We start from the raw sequence: 24,390 nt of genomic DNA, 5'->3' as shown, positions 1-24,390 counted from the left end.
TTATTATATTATTTCATTTCTTTAAATTTTAAATTAGTGGGTGATTGTTGAAAAATATTTTCTTATAATTTGAAATTTAAAATTAAAATATATTTTCTTTATCGGTTATGTTTTTTAAAGATAAAATGCTTTTAGGATGAGTTTCTTTGAAAAACTAAAAGCATCGCACTACTTTCATTCCTATATGTTAGGAAGCTATCTTTTACTTGATCAATTTCCTTTGTGAACGTAACAAGTATTTGATGTTAGGAAGATTGTTCAATTTTTATTTTCTGTTTCTTAATATTATTGCTGCAAGTATTTTGTTGCTATGTGTTGGTGACTGGTTGCCTCTATATATGTAACTCCTTGTTAACAAAAATAAACATGTGAAAATACAACACACAAAGCAATAAAATGAACACTTGGATGAAACTTTATATTTTGCATGTCGTATTCTTAATAGAGTACCTTATAAATTTTTTTGAAAAAAATCCCTTATGAGCTATGGAGAAAAAGATAACCAAATCTGAAATATCTTAAAGTGTGGGGATGTCTAACAAATGTTAACATCCCTATTAATAAGAAAAGGAAAATTAGACCAAAAATTGTTGATTATGTTTTGGTTGGATATTCTTTGCATAATACTACTTATGGATTCTTGGTTGTTAATTCAGAAGTATCCAAAATTTCTAATGGTACTATTATGGAATCTAGAGATGTCACTTTCTTTGAAAATGTTTTTCCTTTGAAAAATAAATTGTCTAAATTTGTTTGTGATACTTCTTGTTCTAATTTATCATCTTGTAGTAATGCTAATAAGGACATTATTTTTGAACCTAGGAGAAGTAAAAGATCTAAAAAGGTTAATGATTTTGGTTTTGAATTTTGTTCTTTTCTACTTGAAGATGATCCTAAAACTTATGAAGAGGCCATGAGGTCAATTGATGCATCTTTTTGGAAAGAAGCTATTAATGATGAAATGAGTTCTCTTAAAACTAATAAAAATTGGATTTCTGATGAAACAAAATCGACAAGTGGTTATGTCTTTACTTTAGTTGGTGGTGTAGTATTATGAAAATATGCTAAACAAACTATTATTTCACGTTCTACCATGAAAGCAGAAGAAATTATTGTTTTATATATTGCTACTAGTGAGACTGAGTTTCTTAAAAGTTTGTTATATGATTTGCCATTGTTGAATAAGCCTATACCTCCAATTCCAATGCATTGTGATAGTTAAGTTGCTATATCTAAAGTTACTAGCAAAAATTTTAATGAAAAAAGAAGACACTTAAGAGTGAGACATAAGTCTATCAGAAATTTGATTTCTCATGGTGCCATTTCTCTTGACTTTGTCAGGTCAGAAAATAATATTGCGGATTCCCTTACACAAGGGTTGATGCGCCAACAAGTACTTGAGTCGTTGAGGGGATGTGACTAGAGCCTATTATTTAGTTACAACAATGGATACTCATCTCCATGTGATTGGTGATCCCATGAATGAAGTTTAACGGGTAACAACGAAATTGCTTGTTGACTAAAGTACACCAAAATAAAATTTTGCGAAGTTGTTCCGTTTCTCATTCCTATGACGAGATGTATTATAAATTGTGACAATATTAAGGCTGAGGTATTTATATATGTGTATTTTTGGTATAAAAAAATACCTCTTAATGAATCCGACGACAATTATTATAGGGGTAGGGGTCACAAACCACTCTTTGAGGATTCACCTAGTGAGTGTGGTGGTGGGACTGCCATTGAGATATGGGCTAATTTCTAAGTGACACTCACGAAATAAGATACATGTGCAAGGTCATGTAACGCGCTACCACTAATTAGAACCTAAATGAACGTCAATATTGTAGGGATTGTATACTAAAGTCGGATTAAAAAAGGTATAGTTCAAGACAATTAAGTCATTATATTTTTTTTGGGTGGAAGTTCATAAACACTAGGTATAAGACTTAAACTTAGAAGGTTGCTTATACCAAAATACAATATCACATGCTCTTTCTTTTACGTTTCTATACAAATTATTTTTAAAAAAATATTTTAAAATTTTAAATTATTTGGGGGAATGCTAATAAATATTTGTTTTATAATTTAAAATTTATAAAAATATGTTATTCATATTAATTCTGTTTTTATAAAATAAACTATTTGTTTTAAGATCTGTTAGATTTTTGTTGTTGCATAAGAAAGTCTATGCCTATATATATATCCTTTTCTTCCTCTCGGGAAAAGACACGCAAGCATACTAAACAATTTGATTTCTTTCTCTCTAAATTTTGTCTTTTCCTTTCTTATGAAAAAATTATTTTTGAGAGCAAGAACATGGTGTTCAGAAGGTTCACGGATCCTTTCGCTGCACATGATCGAAATCAACTGGTTGTCGTATTTTGGGAGAGAAACATAATCAGATTTTTCTACCAATACATTGAGGATGTTTCCTATCTAAGGATAATATTTGCGCACTTCAACCCATGCTGATTAAAATTTTCTTCCTTAAATTATTTTTCCCTTAAAAATTTCTGTCAAGTGAAGCTATTTTATTATTTAACTTAAACTTTACATTTTCATCTCATTTATTTATTTTATTTTAATTTTATAACATTTCCTTCTTTTTGCAAAGCATCAATGGTGGCTCGCTCTGTTTTGTTGGAAAGCCGCGTGGATGTGTCAGGCATCAGCCACCCTTCGGTTTTGACACCGAACAAGAGATACTACAAATCAGAAATGGAATCGTTTTATTTTTTTAAAATAATAATAAAATATAGTATGGATTAAAAATTGTCAGCCTTTGCAAACAAAACTAGCTGGAATTCATAATTCTAACGTGTCGGCGTCAGTTTAATTGAACAAAAATGATCAAATTAGTATATTTTTTAAAAAAAATTTAAGGATTAAATTAAAATTTTAAAAAATTTGAAGACTAAATTAAATATTTTAAAATAATTTAAAGATCAAATTAATAATTAAACAAAAAAATGTGAAGAAGAAAAAAGGAAAAATCTAAACTGAAATTGATAGTTCTAATTAATTGAACAAAGATGATCAAATTAGTATATTTTTAAAAAAAATTAAAAATTAAATTAAATTATTTAAAAACTTGAAGACTAAATTAAATACTTTAAAATGATTTAAAGATGAAATTAATAATTAACAAAAAAAAAACATGTGAAGAAGAAAAAATGAAAAATCTAAACCGGATCCACACATGTTGTTTAATGTGGTCGCAAGGGACAGAGTCACATAGGCAACCTCGTGTAACCCTCTCATTCTTACATTGCTTCATTTTCATGTGGTTAACATCCTTCTCCTGCTAAAAACCTGGGTTGTGCACCCTGTCTTATCCACATTCCTTGGAAAATCTCAAGTAATGCTGACGTGGCCTTATCCAAATATTTTTCAAACCATCTTCAACTCTTCATGCATAAAATAAAACCTATGCTATGTGTCATGTTAACATCCAAGACCAAGAACACAAAAACACTTAGTCCTTCTAAAATCTCACTTCTCACATCCAAAATCTCGTGCCAGCAAACATGGCATCCATGACGACTATGCTTCAGACCATGGTTCCCAAGAATGCACCGAATCTCCCTCCTCGTGTTGGTGTTTCCAACAACACTACTAAGATCTCATTTGCTGGCTCAGGTAGGGTACCGTGCACCCGGATTCAGAGGAACAGGAATAGATCTTCTTCCATTGTGGTTGCTGCAGTTGGAGATGTTTCATCTGATGGCACCACTTACCTTGTTGCTGGTGCCATTGCTGTGGCTCTCATTGGAACAGCCTTCCCCATCTTCTTCTCCCGCAAAGACACGTAAATTCCATCATCTTTTCTCTCCCAACAATTAACATTGTAATACTTGATGGCTTTAATATATAGTGTACACACTTTCATGCAATACTTTAATTTTCCTCAAGTAAAAATATAATTAAACAATTATTGATGTAATGAAAAAGATTGTATCAACCATATCTGAAAGAACATAATTAACTGTATCAATCACTTCTATAGGTGTGTTTAATCTCATTTTTGTTTGGGGTGTGTTAGGCAACCCATTTCTCATTGATGCTGCAATTAGTGTAGACTTAAGAATTTCTATTAAGAAACTATTTTGAGTTGACGTTTTTTTATCTTGGGAACTTGAAGTGTTCTCTTTTTTCAAAAAGCATTATTTTTCCCAGTGTTCTCTTTATGTAATTCTTGTTTAGGACGGTTTTAGAGTTCGAATTTGAATGTATACATAAAATATGTGTTTGTTGGTGAGGATGATTTGTTAATGATACTTATGAATATGAATGTGGCAGATGCCCTGAATGTGATGGAGCAGGGTTTGTGCGTAAGGCTGATGTGACATTGAGGGCCAATGCAGCACGAAAGGATCAAACCCAAATCGTTTGTGCTCGTTGCAATGGTTTGGGCAAACTAAACCAAATTGACAAATAGACAACATTATGCTTCCTACTTTTCCCCTTTCTTTCTTTTCTTATTATGTAATTATATAAGGATAATATATTATTAATATCCCCTCCTCGTGTTTCTTCCTATGAAATGAACATTATAATATGCCATGATAGGAGAGAAAGACACAAATTTAACTTCTTCAGAATACTACCATTTTGCATTATGTATCTGATTTGTGTTTTTCTCTCCCGTATCATGATAACCCGATGCTCTTAATCTCTTGTCTAATTGTGTGCATATGTTGTATGTACTTGAAGTACACTTCTCAATAAGAAAGCCCAATAAATACGATATATGTTCGTCCTTTCTTCACATTTCTATTTTCGACTGAATCTGATTAAAGGGGAAAATTCAATCTTTATAAACAGAAAATTCACCCTACAAAAGTAACAAAACCCTTAATACGTATTTGGACTGGGTTATTATAATATATTTGTATAAAAAAACTGTTTATATTTTATATTTCCGCTTTTTTTTTTTTTTGGTAAAGTTCGAGAAAACAATGGCTAAGACCAACTGTTGTTGATCATTCTATTCAGAGCCTGCAGATCATCGAATACCAACTTCAAACTAGATTACTAGAAATCCTCCCTGATTGTTATAAGATTTACTATAAACAGAACTGCGAAAGCATAAGTTGCCCTGTCCCAAAGGTATAGAATTTAAAATTTCAGAACATGCTTCACAAGCTTGAGAAGGTGACAAAAAGATTATAGAAACTTTAATATGTATAAAGAGAGACCAATTTTGTAGTGAAAGACAAACAAAATATCTGGCTCAAACGTGATTCATTGGGCTGAATAGCTCAAGGAAAAATAAGCACCCATGATGTTAGTGGCATGTACTTCAGGAATTAATTGATATATTTTAGAAACTTTAAATATAACTACGATAACTATAATATTTGATACAAAAAAAAAAAGTGTGGAAATATTGAGACCATTCCACAAATAAGTAATATGCATCTTGAGGTTCCAAGTATTTATTGATGGCAAGACAGATTCATCCGTTGAAGTTAAAATACTAACAAGCGACTTGAAGATCAACTTTTCCAGAACTTTTGATTTATAATCTTGCCTCCAGAACGTTAAACAGATAGCGTCTTATTTTTTGTAAAGTACATAATCAAATTTTGAAATTGCAATGCCCGCCTTTGATTTTAATAATCTGGGTAAATTAAACATCCACATCCATATTTCACCTTTTTTTCCCCAAACACAACTTTAGCACGTGTTACTATTTAACAGAATTCTAAAGAGAGAATATTTGAGAGAAAAGAAAAGCTTAGAAAAGAGAAGATGAAAATATTATTGGCCAACTGAATTGAGGATTACTGTTTTGATTATATAGGCTAGACAGTTATGCAGCTGTCAACAGCTCTCATTAACTAACTCTAACTAACTCATTAACTCAGCCAACTAACATACTAATATTAATTAGATTTAACTCCCCAAGAGTGCAATTGAATAACTGCAACTCTATTACATTACTCTAAGATTAGGACCAAAATAGATGGTTGCAGCAGAAGTAGACCTTTTGTCAACTATATCAGATGCCCAGTCTGCATCACTCAGAGATCTAATAGTGTATGGATGACCCCAAAATAGATGGCTTAAGATGAAGACCATGAAGTATTGTGCCTTTCAAATACCTTAGGATTCTTTTTACTGCAATCCAGTGAGTTTCCAAAGGATATGTCATGAATTGGCAGACCTTGTTCACTGCAAAACATATCTCAGGTCTAGTAATAGTCAAATATTGCAAAGCACACACTACAGACCTATACATAGTAAGATCAGAAAAGAAATCTGAACCTATTTTAGCAAGCTTGCAACTTGAAGCCATAGACAAAGAAATATGTTGAGCTTCTGCCATATTTGTTTTCTGCAACAGATCTCTGATATACTTGCTCAAAGTAAGTAGTAAAGACTTATCATGAAGAGTTTTTACTTCAATCCCAAGAAAGTAGTCCAATAGACCAAGCTGTTTGAGAGAGAATTTTGAATTAAGCTGAGATGTGAGGTGTTGAATAAGTTGGCCAGAACTGCCAGCAATTATAATGTCATCTACATATACTAGGAGATAAACATTATGAGAGGCAATCTTGTAGATGAACAAAGAAGGATCACATTTACTTGCAACAAAACCAAACTGAATAAGAGTAGACTGAAATCTTTCAAACCACTGTCGGGGAGCTTGTTTGAGACCATACAAGACTCTATTCAGTTTGCACACCATAAAAGAATTGGAACTTTGAAAATCAGGTGGTTGAGACATATATATAGTCTCATTAAGTAGGCCATTCAGAAAAGCTTTGTTTACATCTAATCGAGCAAGTTTCCACTGATTGGTGAGAGCCAATCTAAGAATAAGTTTAATAGAGGCAAGTTTCACCACAAGAAAAAAAGTTTCAGAAAAATCAAAGCCATGAACTTGATTAAATCCTTTTGCAACTAATCTAGCTTTGAATTTATTGATAGAACCATCTACATTTTCTTTGACTTTAAAGACCCATTTACAGCCAATTGCTTTTGTTTGGTGGAAGAGGAACTAAATCACAAGTGTGATTATTCATCAATGCTTCATATTCTTGTTGCATGGCTGAATACCTTAGGATTCTTTTTACTGCAATCCAGTGAGTTTCACACTCTTTGGTTCACAATGAGACAATAGAAGTGTAGGATTAATCCTGGGTAAGTGAATACCATATTTGGATCTGGTTTGCATAGGGTGAATATTGGATGATGGAGGGGGAGGAGAAGAGTTAGTGTTTGAGGATGAGGATTTTTAATTTGATATGATAGTAATAGTGGCTGTTCTGTCTGTTCAGGATTAGAGGACTGAACAGAAACAGACTGAGGTAAGTCTGACTTAACAAAATTTAAGAGTTAAACAGAATCAGATTGAGATGAGTCTGAGTCTGACTGAACTGGAGGAATAGGAGACTGATCAGGAGAAGCAAACTGAAGTAGCAATGATAGGGATGGAGGGAAAATTAAAATTAGTAGGGGATGAAGAAGGTTGACTAAGAGAAGGAGAAGACTCAAATAAGTTAGCATATGGAAACTTAGATCATTAAAAAGAACATCTTAAGAAATATAAATTCTGCCAGAAGGAGATAGACATTTATATCCCTTATGAGAGGTAGAATATCCCAAGAAAAAAAAACTCATGAGATCTAAAATCCAATTTGTGATTGTTGTAAGGTCCAAGTAAAGAAAAACAAACACAACCAAATGTTTTTAGAAAGGTATAGTCAGGAAATTGTTTGAAAAACTCATGGTAGGGAACTGAAAAATTTAAGGATGATGTAGGTAGTCGGTTTATTAAATAAACAACAGCAGTGAAAGCAAAACCCCAAAATTTAAGTGGTAATAAAGCATGATGTAACAAAGTCCAAGTTCCAGAACATGTCTATGTTTTCTCTTAACAATACCATTTTGATGATGGGTGTGAGGACAGAAAAGTTCTTGTTTAATGCTGAAACTGGCCAAAAAGGATACTAAGGGTCTAAATTCTCCTTCAGTTTTAAGGTTTTTGATTTTAGAATTGAATTTTAACTCTGCCATTGCTTTAAACTTTTGAAATACAGTAAAAGTTTCAGCTTTGCTTTTAAGTAGATAAATCCAAGTAAACCTGGATAAGGCATCAACAAAAGTAATACAGTAGAGAAAACCATTTGTGGAGGTAACATGAACTGGTCCCCAAAGATCACTATAAACTAACTCTAGAGTAAAAGAGTTAACAAATTCAGATGGAGATGAAGGAAGTCCGTGAGACTTTCCTCCAGCACAAGCAGAGCAAAAATCAAACAGTTTTATTAGAAATGCGTATTTTATAATGTTGTAAAACAATTTGTAAAACATGATGAGTTGGATGACAAAGTCTATCATGCCAAAGAGAACTGATCCTATTACATGGATTTACAATGGATTTTTCAATCTTATTACATGGATTTACAAAGGAATTTGTAGAAGTAGAAAAACAACAAGAAGCAGAACCAGATGAAGGATACTGAATGTTGGAGAAGTTGTAGAGATCATCAGGACCAATAGTGCCATAAAGTAAGACCTCATTTCATAGCACACTAGTTAGAGTGAAATTCAAAGAAAACTCCATTGTCCCTGGCAAATTGACTAACACTAAGGAGATTTTTAGTGATACAAAGCACATGTAAAAAACGATTAAGAGACAGACACTTTGGAATTGTAAGGGGAAATGAAGGAAGAAGAACCAGAGTAAGTAATTTTCAGACCTCGACCATTGCCAATGAAGATCTGATCAAGACCTTCAAAAGGTTCTATCTGCTAAGTATTCTGAGATTCACCAGCAACATGAAAAGAAGCTCCTGAATCTGAAATCCAATTAGCAAAATTTGAGTTTGGTTAAGAAGAAACATTAGTTACCATGGCACTAGGAGTATATTAATTGCTAGTACTTTCAGATTTATAGTTATTGTTCACCCAAACATTAGCATGATGATTATCATCACCATTATGCTGCCCAGAATTAGCATTACTTTGACCATAACCTGAATTGAAATTGGGCTGACACTGACTTGCATAGTTGAATTTGGTTGATAATGTTGGTCATATCGTTAATGATAGTATGAGACAGTGGGACCATAGTGCAAACATACTTGGCACTGAAAATTAACAAACCGACCACAATCTCGATCTCCACCATCAGTGCTACCACGTCGGCCACCACCACAGTTGTTAAAACCTCCCCCACGACTAGAACCACTACGGAAATTAGAATAACTCTTGAGATTTGATTGCGAGAAAGACTTGTTTGACACCGTGTAACCATCATATTCATGCGATGAGAATAATTTTTTGTGCGCTTATATGTAATTAATTGAAGGAGAATCGGAGAGCAATTGTTTGCTGAACTTTTTTAGGCGAGCTTCATAAGCCAAAAGTAGAGCTTTGACCTTCGCAATTGGTATGGTTTCGAACTTGTTTTCGATGACTGATATAATGGAGTCATAATCCACGAAAGACCTTCGAGGATCAAGTCAACATTCTCTTGAAGCATGATTGGACTTCAGTCCAATCGAGGTGAGAGTCATAAATGGTTTTGATTTGCATAGAAAACTCTCCCATCAATATTCCTCCAAGTGTCATAGCTTGCAATTCAGTACGCAATTGTCGCACAGTAGCTCTTGTTTGCTTGTGAAAATAATCATGAATTCTCTCCCAAACTTCCTACAAGTGAGCACATACTATAACACGAGACAAAATCAAGTTATTTTGAGCAGCCATTGTTGATCTTACCGAGCTCTGTTACCATAATAGAATTCTAAAAAGAGAATATTTGAGGAAAGAAAAACTTAGAAAAGAGAATATGAAAATATTATGGGCCAGCTGAATTGAGGATTATAGTTTTGATTATATAGGCTAGCCAATTAGTTATGACAGCTGTCAACAGCTGTCATTAACAAACTCTCACTAACTCAGTCAACTAACATAATACTAATATCAACTAGATTGAACTCCCCAAGAGTGCACTTGAATAATTGCAAATCTATTACAATAATCTAATACTATTTATTCTAACATCATCCACAGCGAGTTAACATTTTTCAATCTAACCCCTTAAAGTTGCTGTTTCTTTTACACATCACCCCTCAAAAAAGGAAACTAACCTCTTTTAAGGGTCGAGAAAATGTAAACTTGCTATTAAAGCAAACATTTTCAAGTTGAACCAAGTCAAAAGTGATTAAATGAAGCACACAAAAGCTGTACAAACATTTTTTATAGTTCCACCCTAGTTCCTCCTTCTCACTACAGGTCAAAGGATCAAGGATGCCAAACTGATAATCCATTCTGCCCAATCCAGCTGCTGGCAGTAACATAACAGAAAGGCTCGTGGACTAGCAAAGAAAGATTGCCCTTTAATTCTAAGGAAAGAGATGCAGGCCATTTTATCCTTTCCAAGCTTAATGCAGAAAATCCTTCATTGGATCATCATGATGTACTTTCTTCATCCTGTATGCCTCCATGTCCTCTGCTGTAACCTCATCGTTCCATCTAACATTATACTTGCGTTTCCTCTCATCTTTCTCTTCTCTCTTTCTTTGATCCTCCTGTGAAAAGGAAGCCATAACAGAACAATCAGCACAACATAAGTATAAATGTATGAATAGTAACATCTCCATAAGCCAAATCATGTCATTTTTGTTTCAAGAAATGAACATGCAATATTTTGCTTGAATCTATGGTGTCGTGACCTTGATAATTAAGGTCAACAAAGTTATTGGCACAAAAATTTAATTAATTCCACAAGGGGTACAATAAGACACACAGAATGACACAAACAAATACCAAACATGATAGATTGATATTTACCTTCTTGAGTGCTTCAGCAAGCAATTTTTCATCTAGAACTAGATCATCTGGGACATCAGTACCCCATGTAGCAAGCTTTTTCTCCTCCACAGGTGTAGGATCCTCTGTATAGATTCATAAAAAGGATTAGAGATTAATAAATACATACTAAATACAATCACACAAAATTGTTAAACAAAGAAAAAGAAAGTAATAACAGTAATGAAAGGGAAGGAGGTAGAGGCACAGCATAGGTGTGGTGTTAGTGTACGAACCTGTAGCAGCCTCCTTACGAGCAATATTCGCTTTCATAAGATCGCTTGCAGCCTCTGCCGCCTCAATACCAGCAGCACCAGTGCAATAGCTATTGCGTATTGTCTGCTTGCAGCATTTATAGCCCCATTGATGATCCTTCCACCATGAGCCCCAAACAGTCGTGTGGTTGTTAATGTAAACATCTTCTTCATACTTGCTCCTGGGGAGAGCTACTTCCTGTTGGACATATCGGATAAATAACTAATCTATCATCTTAAATAAACAGCAATAACCACAAAGCAGAATTCATAAAGTTGAAACTAAAACTCATGGTAAAACCCCACAATGTTAACAGATCATGTGTGAAATCCCACTACCACTACAGTACCAAGAAGAATATTTAAGATTTATATGCAAATGCTGCACTGTAAATCTTACCTGGCCCTTAATAATTCTACCAGCACGGTCATACTCGACTTGCCTTTCACTTTGGCCCAGCAGAAGTTCTCTTGGAAGTTTGTCCTCATCGGCCGCATTGCCATACTTCTCGATAATGGTTTCCTTTGTTTGATACTTCAACTTCTCCTTCATGACCTTGAAATTCTTATAGAGTAACTCAGCCTGGGATGGAGCTGCTTGCATGTGGACATCTTGTCCCTTGTCAAATGCTTCCCAAGCATGGATGTTTAATTCCTTGAATTCTAAAGCTTGCCCACTATTTCTATATTGGTTATCACCCTACAGTACAAAAACAGATTTAATCCAAATACAAGATTAAATATGGCAGTAAAAACTAGTGTTTCATATAAATTTCATTCTAGAGACAAGATACCAAATAAAACTTTTCATTCGGATCTGCATCTGGAAGTGGATCCTCACGCATGGATCTGGTCTTGGGATCATAGTGTGCAGAATTGACATCAAGATTAAGAAGATATTTTGCAGTATCCTCTCGAATACGTAGATTCCTGAAAAAGAAATATTTCAGATCCAATTCCTCAGGTAAATAATGAAAGAGAGAATCTTAAGTATGTGATCAATTAACTTGGCCTTGCATTTTTAAAATGATGGTAACATAAAAAATACCTCACAGTTCCTGTACTCCCACCACCTGTTGTACGCACACGCTTCTCAACCTTTGCAAAGTCCATTTGTTTGCTCTCATCAACCTTTGCCTCATCTACCCTTAAATCATCTTCATCTTCATCTTCATCTTCCTCTTCCTCCTCATCACTTGCAGCATCCTCACCATTTTGGTTGCTCTTCTCCAATTTCTTCAGTTGCTGTTCTTTCAGGTACTTCTTTCGAGCTTCATCTCTAGCTTCATACCTCTCAATGACTCGAGCATATGTTGATGCATCATAGCCATTCCATCTGTCCCGTTTTCCATCATAGTCAAGCTCAAAAGTTTCTATCTTTTCATCAGGAGCAATGTGTTTGTTTGTCCATTTTGCTCCCACTCTCCGAGGTCTTTCCATGCATGACTTAGAATCATGTGTCATAGCTCCACAACTAGCAAGAAAATGAGATTGAAGCAATCAATTAACATATAAATAACTTCAGAGAAAAGCACAGTACTGAAACTTAAGAGATTAGGTAAAGTGGTAAAATCATGGGACCTCAGCAAATTTGAATAATAAACTCAAAATATTTTACGATCTTTGAAAATAATATTTAAAAAACATATCTTAATAACAAAAACAAATCAAAGAAATGAGAAATATTCACATTCTAACTCTACAACAAAGCAAGAAAGTATTCCCTCCATCCCTCTTCATAAGACATTGTTTTGAAATTCTTTTGTCCCTTTTTATAAACTCTTTTCTACTAGTCCATCACATTAATTATTTTTTGACTAAAATACCCTTAATTAGTTCAGTTCATAAATAATAAATGCTGAATTGTCTCTTTCTCTCTTATGAGGATTGGAGAGTGGAAGAGTTTAGTTTTAAAAATAAAAACTTCACTACTATTATTTTCTCGCCATGCATTAATTACTCAAGGGTAATTTTGGAAAAATAATACAATTACAAACAAATTTAATGCTAATAACTAAATTAACCAACTTTCTTACTAAGCGTAAATTAGTCAACAATGTCTTGTAACTAGGGACGATGGGAGCAATAATGTAAAAACATAACTCAATAACTGATCCATCTGTTATGCCATACTTATTCCCAGTCCCACGCATTATTTTGTACTTTAAACAGAAGAACAAAAACAATAATTAAAATATGAAATAACTTCAAAAATCTAATAGAAATAATAGAAGATGCAATTCAACTCAAGTACCCAGCAAAATCTGTCAAAAGTTTCACTCAGATAAAAAATTAAAAACCATGCGTAGATCCAGCCTCATAAATTTGGGAGTACAATTAACTGATTATGTGGGTGTTTACTTAAAACTCGTTAGATGGCTGTCAAACTCTTGATTAAACTCTTACAAGTTTTGGGTTTAAAGACATCCAGTAAACAAAATGAATGGATGACCCAAGATTTAAATATGAAATTTTATGTTCCTTTTAAGTTGCTAGACAAGAACACATCAAATTTGCAGACATAAAATATCCAGACACATTCACATGCCCACACACACATATTTGACAAGTAGAGCGAGACCACTTACTTCTCACATGCACCTTTCCGATACTTGTCTGCCTGAAAGATTTTAGCACCTCTATCATACCATGATTTGGTGTAATTGGGGTCGGATTTCCATTTCCTTTGATGTTTCAAACTCTACGACCATCAAAAGGCAGAAAAATATGTTAATTTTTATATATCGAACATCACAATTTCCTACATGTCTCAACAGATTATAAAATGTGGAGGGGGAGGGGAACACTTACAGGTCTCTCAGCATTAAGATACCAAGGTGCAGAAGACATATACTGGGGAATGTGAGGATTGATTTCCTTTCCATCTTCATCGAGTTCAGCCGGCGCAAGCCCTGCTTTACGCGCCTCCTCCAACTCAATCTGCTTGCGGTGGTCCTCCCTGGACTTAAATGCCACTGCAATCCACACCACACAAGTTTAAAAAACACACAAAACAGCCAATTGAGGTACAAGGCAAATTGGCATAAACATAGTCACGTAAATTTACAATTAAAAAGAAAAAATTGAAAAATAATGCAAAACATTTTCAAGCGAATTAGCCTAAACCCAATACGGAAAAAAAAATCATGCTATGCAGACCCGGCGTGCCAGGATTCGTATACACGCGATGAGTATCTATTAACAGAATGAAACAACAGCAAAGCCGGAAAAAGAAAAATTACGAAAACGAAGAACTCAATCGAATAAAAAAATAAATCAAGTTTGGCAGGAAAAGCAACATGTTCATGGCAAAACAAATAAGATTCGAATTGGGATCGAAATCAGAAACCCTAGAGAATGAAATCTCGGCGGAATTGCATGGGAGAAAAAGGAGTACCTGAAGCGGTGGCCATGATGTGAACAAACGCAGAATGAAACCGAAGATCGAAGACGAAACGAAGGAGAGGAACGAAACGTAGTCACTGTTGATTGTGATTTGATATTTTGCGATTCGACACGCTTTGATTGTTGCTTATCTTTTTAGCCTCAGCAAAATGCGATCATGGCGGTGATGCTTCTCGTTTTCTTTTTTGTTTCTCTCTTCGTTGCCTGGATTTGAGCCCACAAGAAACATATCTTCAGAAATAGGTTGGGCTTCTCCAGAAGCCCGTAATAATGACTTAACTTATTATACCTCCCTTTTCACTTTTCCCAAAAAGGCCCTCCTCTAAAGCAAAATGCACCCCTCCTGGCTTGTAATCTCCGAAAATAAATAAATAAAAACCAACCGGGAGGTTTGTTTTAGCAACTGTCGTGACTCAACAGCCCCTTTGGTCCAAAGAGGTAGCTAGCAAATCTGCCCAACTTTTTGCAATCTTTGTTTTTTTAGAGTAAACTATATACCTCTTGTGAAAAATGTGAGTATTCCATTATTAAATAATGCTAGCACACTCTTTTTATATTGTTTATCTCACACTATGGTTTGGCTCAATAGTTTTTTTTTATAAGTAAATTTAACAAGTTTCACATTTTGAATTAGTCAAAATAATAATTCAAAATTCTGTAAAAAAAATTGAAACAATTATTATTTTGGAAGAATTACTTTGATTCACTTTAAAAACATAAATGATTAAATTAAACCTTTTAAAAAATAAAATATCAATTTAACAAGGACTAAAAGTATGTTATAAGCTATTTTTTTTTTCTTTTTCTTTACATAAGATAGGCTTTTCTTATTTTTACCTTTTATTACATAAGATTTGCATAACAAGATTATTTTGTTTTATTTTCATTATTATACTATTTACAATATGTATCTTATTATTGTAACATTATACTTTAAGATATTGGCATTGATAGATGATAGCTTTCTTTCATTTTTCTATTGTTTTAATATTTTTGTATTACACTATTTATTTTAACCATTACAATACATTAACATAATATTTTATATTATATTATTTTAATTTATTTAAATTTTATTGAAAATATTTTAATATATAAAATATTTTTTTTTACAAAAGATATAAAATAAGTTGAATAGTAGAATACACAACTTGAAAAATTAAGATAATTGAAAGTAAAAAAAAATATAATTAAAATAATTGATCTTTAAATAAAAATTAATAGAGCTTAAAATTACTTAACAAGTAAAAAAAATAGATACCCTAAAATATATTTTTATCAATAAAATAATGTTAAACTTATATAAAAATATCATATAAACATATCTATTTTTCACATTTTACATTTGTCAACAATTCTAACATTTTATCCAATATTTATAATTTAATAAGTCAACTTAACTAATTTTTTAACTAGTTCTACTTAATATAGTTTTGGTGGTGAATATTTCAAAAAGATTACAGATTATAGATTATTTAGCTTTAGATGTTTTGCATGTATCGCTATGTATTTAGAACTTACAAACAAGTTAATAAAAGAGTTTAGTATCTTTTTAATCTCTAAACTTCTTAGACTTAATGTTTTTAGTCTTTGAATTATTTTTTGACTGCCCAATGACAAAAAAAAAAGAAAAAGTTATGGGGCTAAGAAACAGTGAAAAAAGTTTAGAGACTAAAAATAAATTTTAAAATATTCAGGGAAAAAAAATAACAAACCCAAAAATATAAGTTTATAGGCATGGAATCGTGCCAAGTAACCTTGTGCATTGTTTTGTATTAATTATTTTTTAGAAATATTTTTAAATTTGAATCTATTATTATAAGACAATCACATATTTTGTATTTCCAATTTTTACTTGGCCTTTAATTATCCAATTCGGTCTCAGACATGGCTTAATGACTTTTGTTAGTTTTGAAATGTTCAAACTTCAAAATATCTTATCTTTATAGAAAACTTAATAAATTATTTATAAAAAAAACCTAAATTTAGTCAATTTACATAAGGTGGTTGAAAGGAAATATCTCACTAAAAGTAATCAGCTTAATTTTCTAATAGTAATTGGTCATCGCCAAAAAGTAATCAGCTTAATTTTCTAATAGTAATTGGTCATCGCCAAAGTTAATAGATACTTTATACTAATAACACAGTGACTCAAAAATAAAATCTAAATCATTTTAAACATCTCTTTCTTTCTCTCTCTCTCTCTTAGTTCCTCAATTCAAATAATAAAAAAATTATTAGTATTATTGTCCCAACAAATGTTAAGACATATTGTTAAAACCAGAAAGATTTACATAAAATAGTGTGAAGTTGCGTTTTATGTAACATGATTTTGTTTTTACTATGAGTGCATTTCATCATCTAAAGTGTACCCTCAATTTAGAGGAGCTAAACAAATTAAATACAATAGTCAACTTGGTCATAATCTTGTCACTCTACAATAATGTCAATATCAAACAATAAGTAAATAGCTTTTTGGTCATTACAATAACATATAGACAAATTATCTTTCTACCATGTGATGTACAAAATGAGATGTAATCCTGAAAGAATAAGGAAATAAGTATATAACTTCTTTAACATAACCAACATCAACATAGACACAAATAAATAAAAACATTGTTGGTAGTAAGTGGTACTAAGGTTGCAATGAAAATCTTTACTACAAACCAATTGGTATTTTACACTAGTATGTTGAATATTTTACTTTTCTTATGGAGACTACAAGTCTACAACTTTGCTCTTATTGTGTCTTATCAAGCTTGCTTTTTAAGGATTTGTTTTTTTTTTTTATATGGATTAGATTAGAAGGCAAGGCCATAAATGTTACATATTGATTATTATTATTATTTAGGCTCAATTTTTTGTACTATTTAAGTTGAAGAAACCAATAATTTTACTTACAATAGGGATGTTTCACATGTTTTCGTTCAAATTATGTGACAACAAGCAGAAATATAAACCTTATATTGAGCATATACAAGTTCTAGACTATGAATTTATAAACATATATATTACCTTCAAATTGATACTATGAAAATTTCAAATTTCTTCGTTACCCATATTTTAAGTACTGTAATGCTCACAAATTAAGTAAAAGAAATTTGGTTTTACAATTTGTGTTGCACAATAATGGAGATTGAAATTTCATAATATACTAGACTTCCATATTGCTACACAAGACTAATTATTTATTGTGATTAGGATGTGAATATGTTCAAAATTCAACTCTAAACTTTGCATAGTTTGAATTGAAATTTGACTTTTTAGTGTTTGTAGAATGTTGTAACTGGCATTTTCGAAAAACAAGAAAGTTTAGAACATATTCCTTGATTCAATAAAGGGACTTATATTTGGATGACAACCAATGTATGTTATAAGGAGAATTCTATATTCACAAATTAAAATCTCCGTATTTGTTCATCAAACACTAAGATAAAGTACAAATAGAGAAGTTGAGGATTTGTGGAGTGACTGGAAGATGACATATTATTCATAGCAATTAAAGGAGATAGATGATTATATGGCAATGCATATACATAACACATAAATTTAGCTATAGAGATTCGTCATATTTCTTTTTCCTTTGTTCAACTTATCTTTCACTCTTATAGGCACACTCTAGATATATAGAGACATTTGTAATTAAATTGTGTAAATAGTACTGCTTTTCAAACAACAAATAAAGTATATGAGATTTTTTGACATAAACTTACTTTGACGTTCAATGAATGCTCCATTCAATGTATGAATGGTTTGAGATTTATTTTATTTTTGCATGTCTTAGCAAAGGAAGCAACAATTCCAAATTTATTAAGCCAACATTTCAAATGCTTTAGGTATTTGAGACATGCGATCTCCATCCCCACTTGTTCACATCATCATCATGATTCATTTTGGAATTTTCTATTCGGGAAAGCCTTCAAGATGTAACTTTTTAAAACATAAAGCTAAAATAATCTAAATATCATTGTACCTTGTGCCAGACACACCCCATGACATTTTGAGATGCCTTTGATAACAACCCCACTTCTTATATGTATGATGAGTCTCCTTAGTTATTTTTTAAAAAAAATTGCAAGACTTGGTATATTCTACAATGAGTATGTATAGAACTACCTATTATCCTCAATCACTAGGTTAATCAAGATACAAAAAACACAACATAACAATTATTATTTGTTATATATGTATGTTTAAGATTTCACGTTGTCTACATCATGCTTTTGCATTGATTGTCCAACATATGGATCAATATAACTATTTTTTAATAAAGCCTAAAATTTTATATATTCAAGAAAGAAATGATAAAATATGTTTTTGATCTCTTTAAAATATGTAAAATCTAGCATTAGTCCCTCCAAAAAAATTCATTCCATTTTAATCCCTCTAAAATTTTAACATGCTACTATTCATTTACCATGTTAACTCAACTAGTGAACCTACTTGTGTGGAAAATGAGGTTGAACATAAATTTTGTCAAAGTAATTTGTATAACAATTAAAAAAATGTTGGTGGTGCATGTTAGTCGTCTTTTACGACTAATTTTTTGTATAGAAAAGTTTCCAAAATGTAAATAAATCTCCCAATTTATGGTTATTTTTTGGTAGGATTGTAAATATTTCTAGTTTAGTTTTCATTTGTGCTTAGTAGAAGCTTTCCTATTGAATTTAATGTAAATTTCACTTTAATTTCAGGTAAAAAAGAGAAAATTATGAAGGTGCAAAAAGTGTTGTCTCGCTAAGCCTGAACCATGCGCTTAGCGAGACCAAACTGCTAAGCGAGGCAACAGTGGCTTAGCGCATGAGGATAAGCCTGAAGAGAGTTCTTCCATGCCAGCACGTGCTTAGTGTGTATGCAGCTTGCTAAGCGAGGCGGTTGTCTCTTCTGTGCTAAGCGCAAGATTGGCGCTAAGCCAAATATCACTTACTCGCGCTAAGCGCGAGAATGGTGCTAAGCGCGCCTTCGAGGTCAGAAAGCACTTTTTAAGCCTAATTTGTGCAGAAAAAAAGAGAGAGCGCGACGACTACGAATTGTGTGCAGAGAACAGAGGAAAACCTGAGCAAGGAAGTAAAGGTCCTAACTTTTAGGTAGATTCTAGGTTTAAAGTTATTTTCTAGGTTCTTAGAGGTGGAGGAGACATCCTCACTGCTTTGTAATCTGGTATTTTCTCTGAAACCCTTCTCTTATTTGTGAAAGCTGCTCCCTTGTAATGGAGGGCTAAAATCCTTTGTTGGGAATTTCTACTGAGTACTTGATGTAAATATTTTTATTATCTATTTGAGGTTATTTTCATGTGTTCAATGTTTCTATCTAAGCTTATTGAATGTATGTTTGTGGTTTGATCACCCATTGATGTGTGTTGTTAGGAACTTTAGCATTGACAAATGTACTGTTTTCTTAGAACTTGATAGAGCAGGGTTAGATAACTGTAGTGCTAGACATAGTGTGCAGGGTTCTAGTTTTTATTATGTTGTGCTTATAATGCTGTTTAAATTAGGCTAAGTTCAACAAGAGACATCTGCGAACGAAACTTAGTTTAAATTAGTCCAAACTCACGAGACGTCGGTGTTGGTATTTTTGTCCTCAGCATAGAACACAAGAATAATTTCAAATAGAGAAAAACCCTAATTGCATCAAGTATCTCGGTGGAAGGACCCAACGCTTTTACTTATTTGTTTTCACACTCAATTGTTCACGTTTACTGTTTCTTTGATTACAATAGAATATACCTTTGTTTTCAATTTATGATACTTAATTCTTTTTACAAACAGCTGTATTTTGAATTACGCTTTTCCAAGTAAAACAGGTTCCCTGAGTTCAATACTCGAATCATTCCATTTTAATTATTTACTTGACGATCCGGTGCACTTGCCAGTAGATTTTGCACCACACAAACATGTAGTATTCCTAGGGGTGGAACATCAGTGCATATTAAAACACTGAATGAACATCTAGATTTATTAACAAAGTTAACGTATAGATGAATAATAACATGTTAAAAATTTAGAAGTATTGAATTGAGATGTATAATTTTGGAGGGACCAATTCCGAATTTCACATATTTTAGAGGGACCAAAAAATATACTTTACCTTTTAAGAAATGATACTTATATGGTTAGTGTCGCAACCTACCCTTCGGCGGGAGGGCGACACGGGGCTCATGGGTGCGTCTTCCAAGAAGGAAAAATGTGCGGAGTCGCCACCAACGTTTATTTGAGGTAAACATCGAAAAAACTAAAAACGCGTGGTCTACGAACTTTAATCGTGAAAGGTTCGGGAGTTGTTTTTACGCACGGGGAAGGTATTAACACCTCACGCGTCTGTCACAAGGGACGACAACCTTTAATCAAGTGTGCAAATATGACTTCAAAATGTTTTATTTTCCTTTCTTTATGTCTTTTTGTGTTTTTATGCTTTTTATATTTTTTATCTTTTTGTGGTCGACAAGGGTGTTTCCCTCGCTCCTACGTATCCTCAATAGCGATGAGGAAATCAGACTTACGTAGTTTTTTGAGAACTAAACGTTGGTTAAGTTATTTTTATCTTTTTTCGCAAGATATATTTTAACCGAACAAAAGGTCATTTAAGGCGTTGGACCATTAAACGATCTTTTGATTTTGAAAGGAGAGAAATGTTAAGGCGTTGGACCATTAACGATCTCTTGGTTTTCGAAAGTAGAGAAACGTTAAGACGTTGGACCATTAATGATCTCTTGGGGTGGTCGACAAAAGCGGGGCTTTTGCTCCTACGTATCCTCAATTGCGATGAGGAAATCAAACCTACGTAGTTCTTGCAAAAGTGGTAAAGTTATGTGTTGATTTTATGCTTTTGAACGGTTCATGTTAACCAATAAAAGCAAGGAGAACCGTTTAAGGCATTGGACTTTAAAACGGTTTTGAGTGACTTTTGCGGACGAAGCTTGATTTGTGAGTTGATTTTATCCTTAGTTTCACTTTGGTTATTAGTCAATTCATTCAAGGAAACTTCCAAAGAAAAACGTCCGATTGATTTTTTTGATTATTTTATTCAAAGATATTTTGATTATTTTATTATTATTTTGCGTGAACGATCGGTTAGATTTTGTTTTAACAATGATTAAACGAGATTACAACACAAATGATCGGTTGAAATTCATTTTATCATTTATTAGCTAAGAAAACGGCTTAAATAAACGGTAAAAAGCTCATTAAAGCAGAAGAAAAGAAAATTGAAAGTAAGCAAAATTAAAGTGAAAGTACACAAAACAAGTAGGGACCACTAAGGGTGCATAGAATGAATTGAAAGATTCAATTTCGGGAACTTATTGGTTGAAGATTGAAGAACGACGAAGAACAGTAAAGAACGATGAAGAACGATGAAGAATTTCCACAAAATCGCTTACGGCGTTACGGAAGCACTTCGGCTTGAATTTTCTTCATGAAAACGTGTTTTTTGCTGCATAGCTTAGGGGTCATGAATATTTTGAAACAGACCCCCTCCTAGTTATAGGGGAAAAGGGAGGTGTTTGCCGCCCCAGAGGCTTCTTGAGGAAGCTTTCTAAGCGCACCTGAATTACTAAGCTCACCCTCATTTTCGTACTTTACGGAAAAGTTACGAAAGTCTTACGGAAGTGTTTTGGATTTGATTTTCCTCTTTTTTTCTCTTCACTTTCACTAATATTAAGTGAAATATGCTTATCCAAGGTTTTTAGAAATTTTACGGAAGCCCTGTAAACCATTTTTCAACAACATGTAGGAGCTTGCCACCCAGTTGCTTCCTCCTTAAGCAACCCAACTTCCAAAATGTTCTAGAAGGGCCTAGATTCGAATTTCTATTTACACCCATATCTTGATAAGTTCACCCCCCATTTTTGTGTTTTTGGCTGTTTTCTTTCTGAAATCTCATGAAACTTTACGGATTCCACCGCGATGAGTGTTAAGCCTTCCGAAGTGATCAACAATGGCCCTTGAATGAAATTAGAGTGTAATAGTTTATTTACACACACACCACTTTGTTAAAGACACTCCCGTTTTCGTGTTTTTGATCGGTTTCTTCTCGAAACATCTCAGAACTTTACGGATTCAACAACGATGGGTGTTAAACATTTTGAGATAGTCAAGCGAAAGTCACATGCCAACAAACAATGGTCCTGGACGAAATTAGGGTATGGGAGTTAGAAATGATACTTTACTCTTTTATTGCTTTTTATTTTCATTCTTATTTTTTTAAAATCACTTATCCTTTTCAATGTATCCTTTTTTCTACCCTTATTTTTAAATGAACTTCAATATTTTTAAAAGAAAATGTTAATAGTTAAAAATAACTTATATTGTAGTGTAAATTATTTATTCTAAATTCATTAAAATATAATTTATACGTCCAAAAATATTTATTTATTATGATTTATAATTATAATATAATGTATATATTAAAAATATTTATATATTAAAAAAATTTAGTTATAAAAAGAAACATTAATCTTGTGCATTTGATAGACTAAAATGCTAGTTAAGAAATATATTTAAAAGGAATAAGTTTTTTTAATAAATACTCAATATTTGATATTAGCTTAAGACGTGCAATGCAATGAAAGTTACTCCTTAAAATGCTTTCATTTTTTTTATAAAAAAAATATTAAAAGCGCTCTCATTAAAAATAGCTTTTAAAAATACTCTTATTCAAAATAAAGATTTAGATATATAATATAAGAATTGATTGTTGTATAAATTCCTAGTCAAAAAATAATAAATGAAAAATATTTCAATACAATTTATACATTTTTGTTTCTATTTTCAGCAAAATATTTTAAAAAAATTTACTTTACTAGTTTACATAAATCAATGACATACTTTTTTTTATATTTGTATTAATTATTGGATGGAATTTTGTAGTGTGAGGACTTAATTTGAATAAGTGTAAGAAAACTATAATCACTAAATATGAATAATTAAAACTAAAAGAAAAGAAATCGCACATAACTAAAGTAAGAGGATTAAAAATATAATTAATCTTTTATTAATTTATATAATGAGTTAATTTTCACCTTACATGACATTATTGAAAAAATTTCTATTTAATTTCCAGTTATATTTTTGTTTTTGCTTATATGCCTAAGATGATAAAGATAAAATTTGAAGACTTTATCTAAAAGGTATGACAAATAAGAAGTCTGGAGTTTTAAGTCTATGCTTTATAAGAAAAAAAAAGGAAAACACACAGCATAAACCTAGTACAATAATAAAGAATATAGTTTAGAATTTATAATTTATAATTTTGCTTCAAAAAAAAAAGAGAATTGTTTCAATGGTATTTCATGTTGCCTAATTAACAAATTCACTGTCTCCTCTGCTCAATTGAATTTTTCTCTCCACAAAGTCTTTAAGGAAACGATAAGTTTTAATCCCCTAACCATCCCTTGCATGGTTTCCTATTCTTAGCAAGTGTCTCCCGTCGTTGATGAAAACAAGAATATAAAAACCAAAAGCCAATTGCTATCACAAGCTATCACCTCCGTGTAACAAAAACTGTCATGCTAATATAGTTCAAAGCAACCTTGACATTTGTGATAATCATTCTTTGATTTCAATTCCAAGAAAATTATAACTATATATATAATTTTTGGTTCCTTTTTTCTTGTACATTTTGATATACATTATAAAAGGAAAAATAGGATGTGGCTAATTAGAATGCAGAGTGGTAAGATGAAGCTAGATGAGGATTTGAGTCCTAATCGCGAGGATGATTTCCAAACTAATAATGAAGAAAATCAAGCACAAAGGGTGTTTGAACATTTGGATGAAGATACTGATTCAAATAATTCACCTCCTTCAGGAAATTTATCCAATGAGATTTCCATTATCTCTTGGCCTCAAAATTATAGGTAATCGTTCGTTAATTGTTAATTACATGTGTTTTTTTT

The 24,390-nt window shown here is 32.3% G+C and overlaps 2 protein-coding genes across 2 annotated transcripts; one reads left to right on the top strand and one right to left on the bottom strand.

Annotated features, from left to right (window-relative positions):
* Positions 1 to 3,437: 3,437 nt before the first annotated feature.
* LOC114395188 lies at positions 3,438 to 4,771 on the top strand. The gene is made up of 2 exons (XM_028356901.1): positions 3,438 to 3,811; positions 4,303 to 4,771. Exons 1-2 carry the CDS (start codon positions 3,531 to 3,533, stop codon positions 4,439 to 4,441), a joined length of 420 nt encoding a protein of 139 aa, XP_028212702.1. The 5' UTR covers positions 3,438 to 3,530; the 3' UTR covers positions 4,442 to 4,771.
* Positions 4,772 to 9,817: 5,046 nt separating this feature from the next.
* Positions 9,818 to 14,692, bottom strand: LOC114396150 (pre-mRNA-splicing factor SLU7-A). The gene is made up of 9 exons (XM_028358043.1): positions 14,482 to 14,692; positions 13,896 to 14,059; positions 13,673 to 13,785; positions 12,133 to 12,558; positions 11,879 to 12,014; positions 11,485 to 11,784; positions 11,067 to 11,283; positions 10,813 to 10,916; positions 9,818 to 10,550 (listed from the first exon to the last, which is right to left on the bottom strand). The coding sequence occupies exons 1-9, from the start codon at positions 14,495 to 14,497 to the stop codon at positions 10,404 to 10,406; spliced, it is 1,623 nt and encodes a 540-aa protein (XP_028213844.1). The 5' UTR covers positions 14,498 to 14,692; the 3' UTR covers positions 9,818 to 10,403.
* Positions 14,693 to 24,390: the final 9,698 nt, after the last annotated feature.

Source organism: Glycine soja, chromosome 18 (assembly GCF_004193775.1).
Source record: "Glycine soja cultivar W05 chromosome 18, ASM419377v2, whole genome shotgun sequence".
In the NCBI taxonomy this organism is placed as follows: Eukaryota; Viridiplantae; Streptophyta; class Magnoliopsida; order Fabales; family Fabaceae; genus Glycine; species Glycine soja.
The sequence above is the reverse complement of the archived record's forward strand: the minus strand, read 5'-3'. Positions and strand labels throughout refer to the sequence as shown.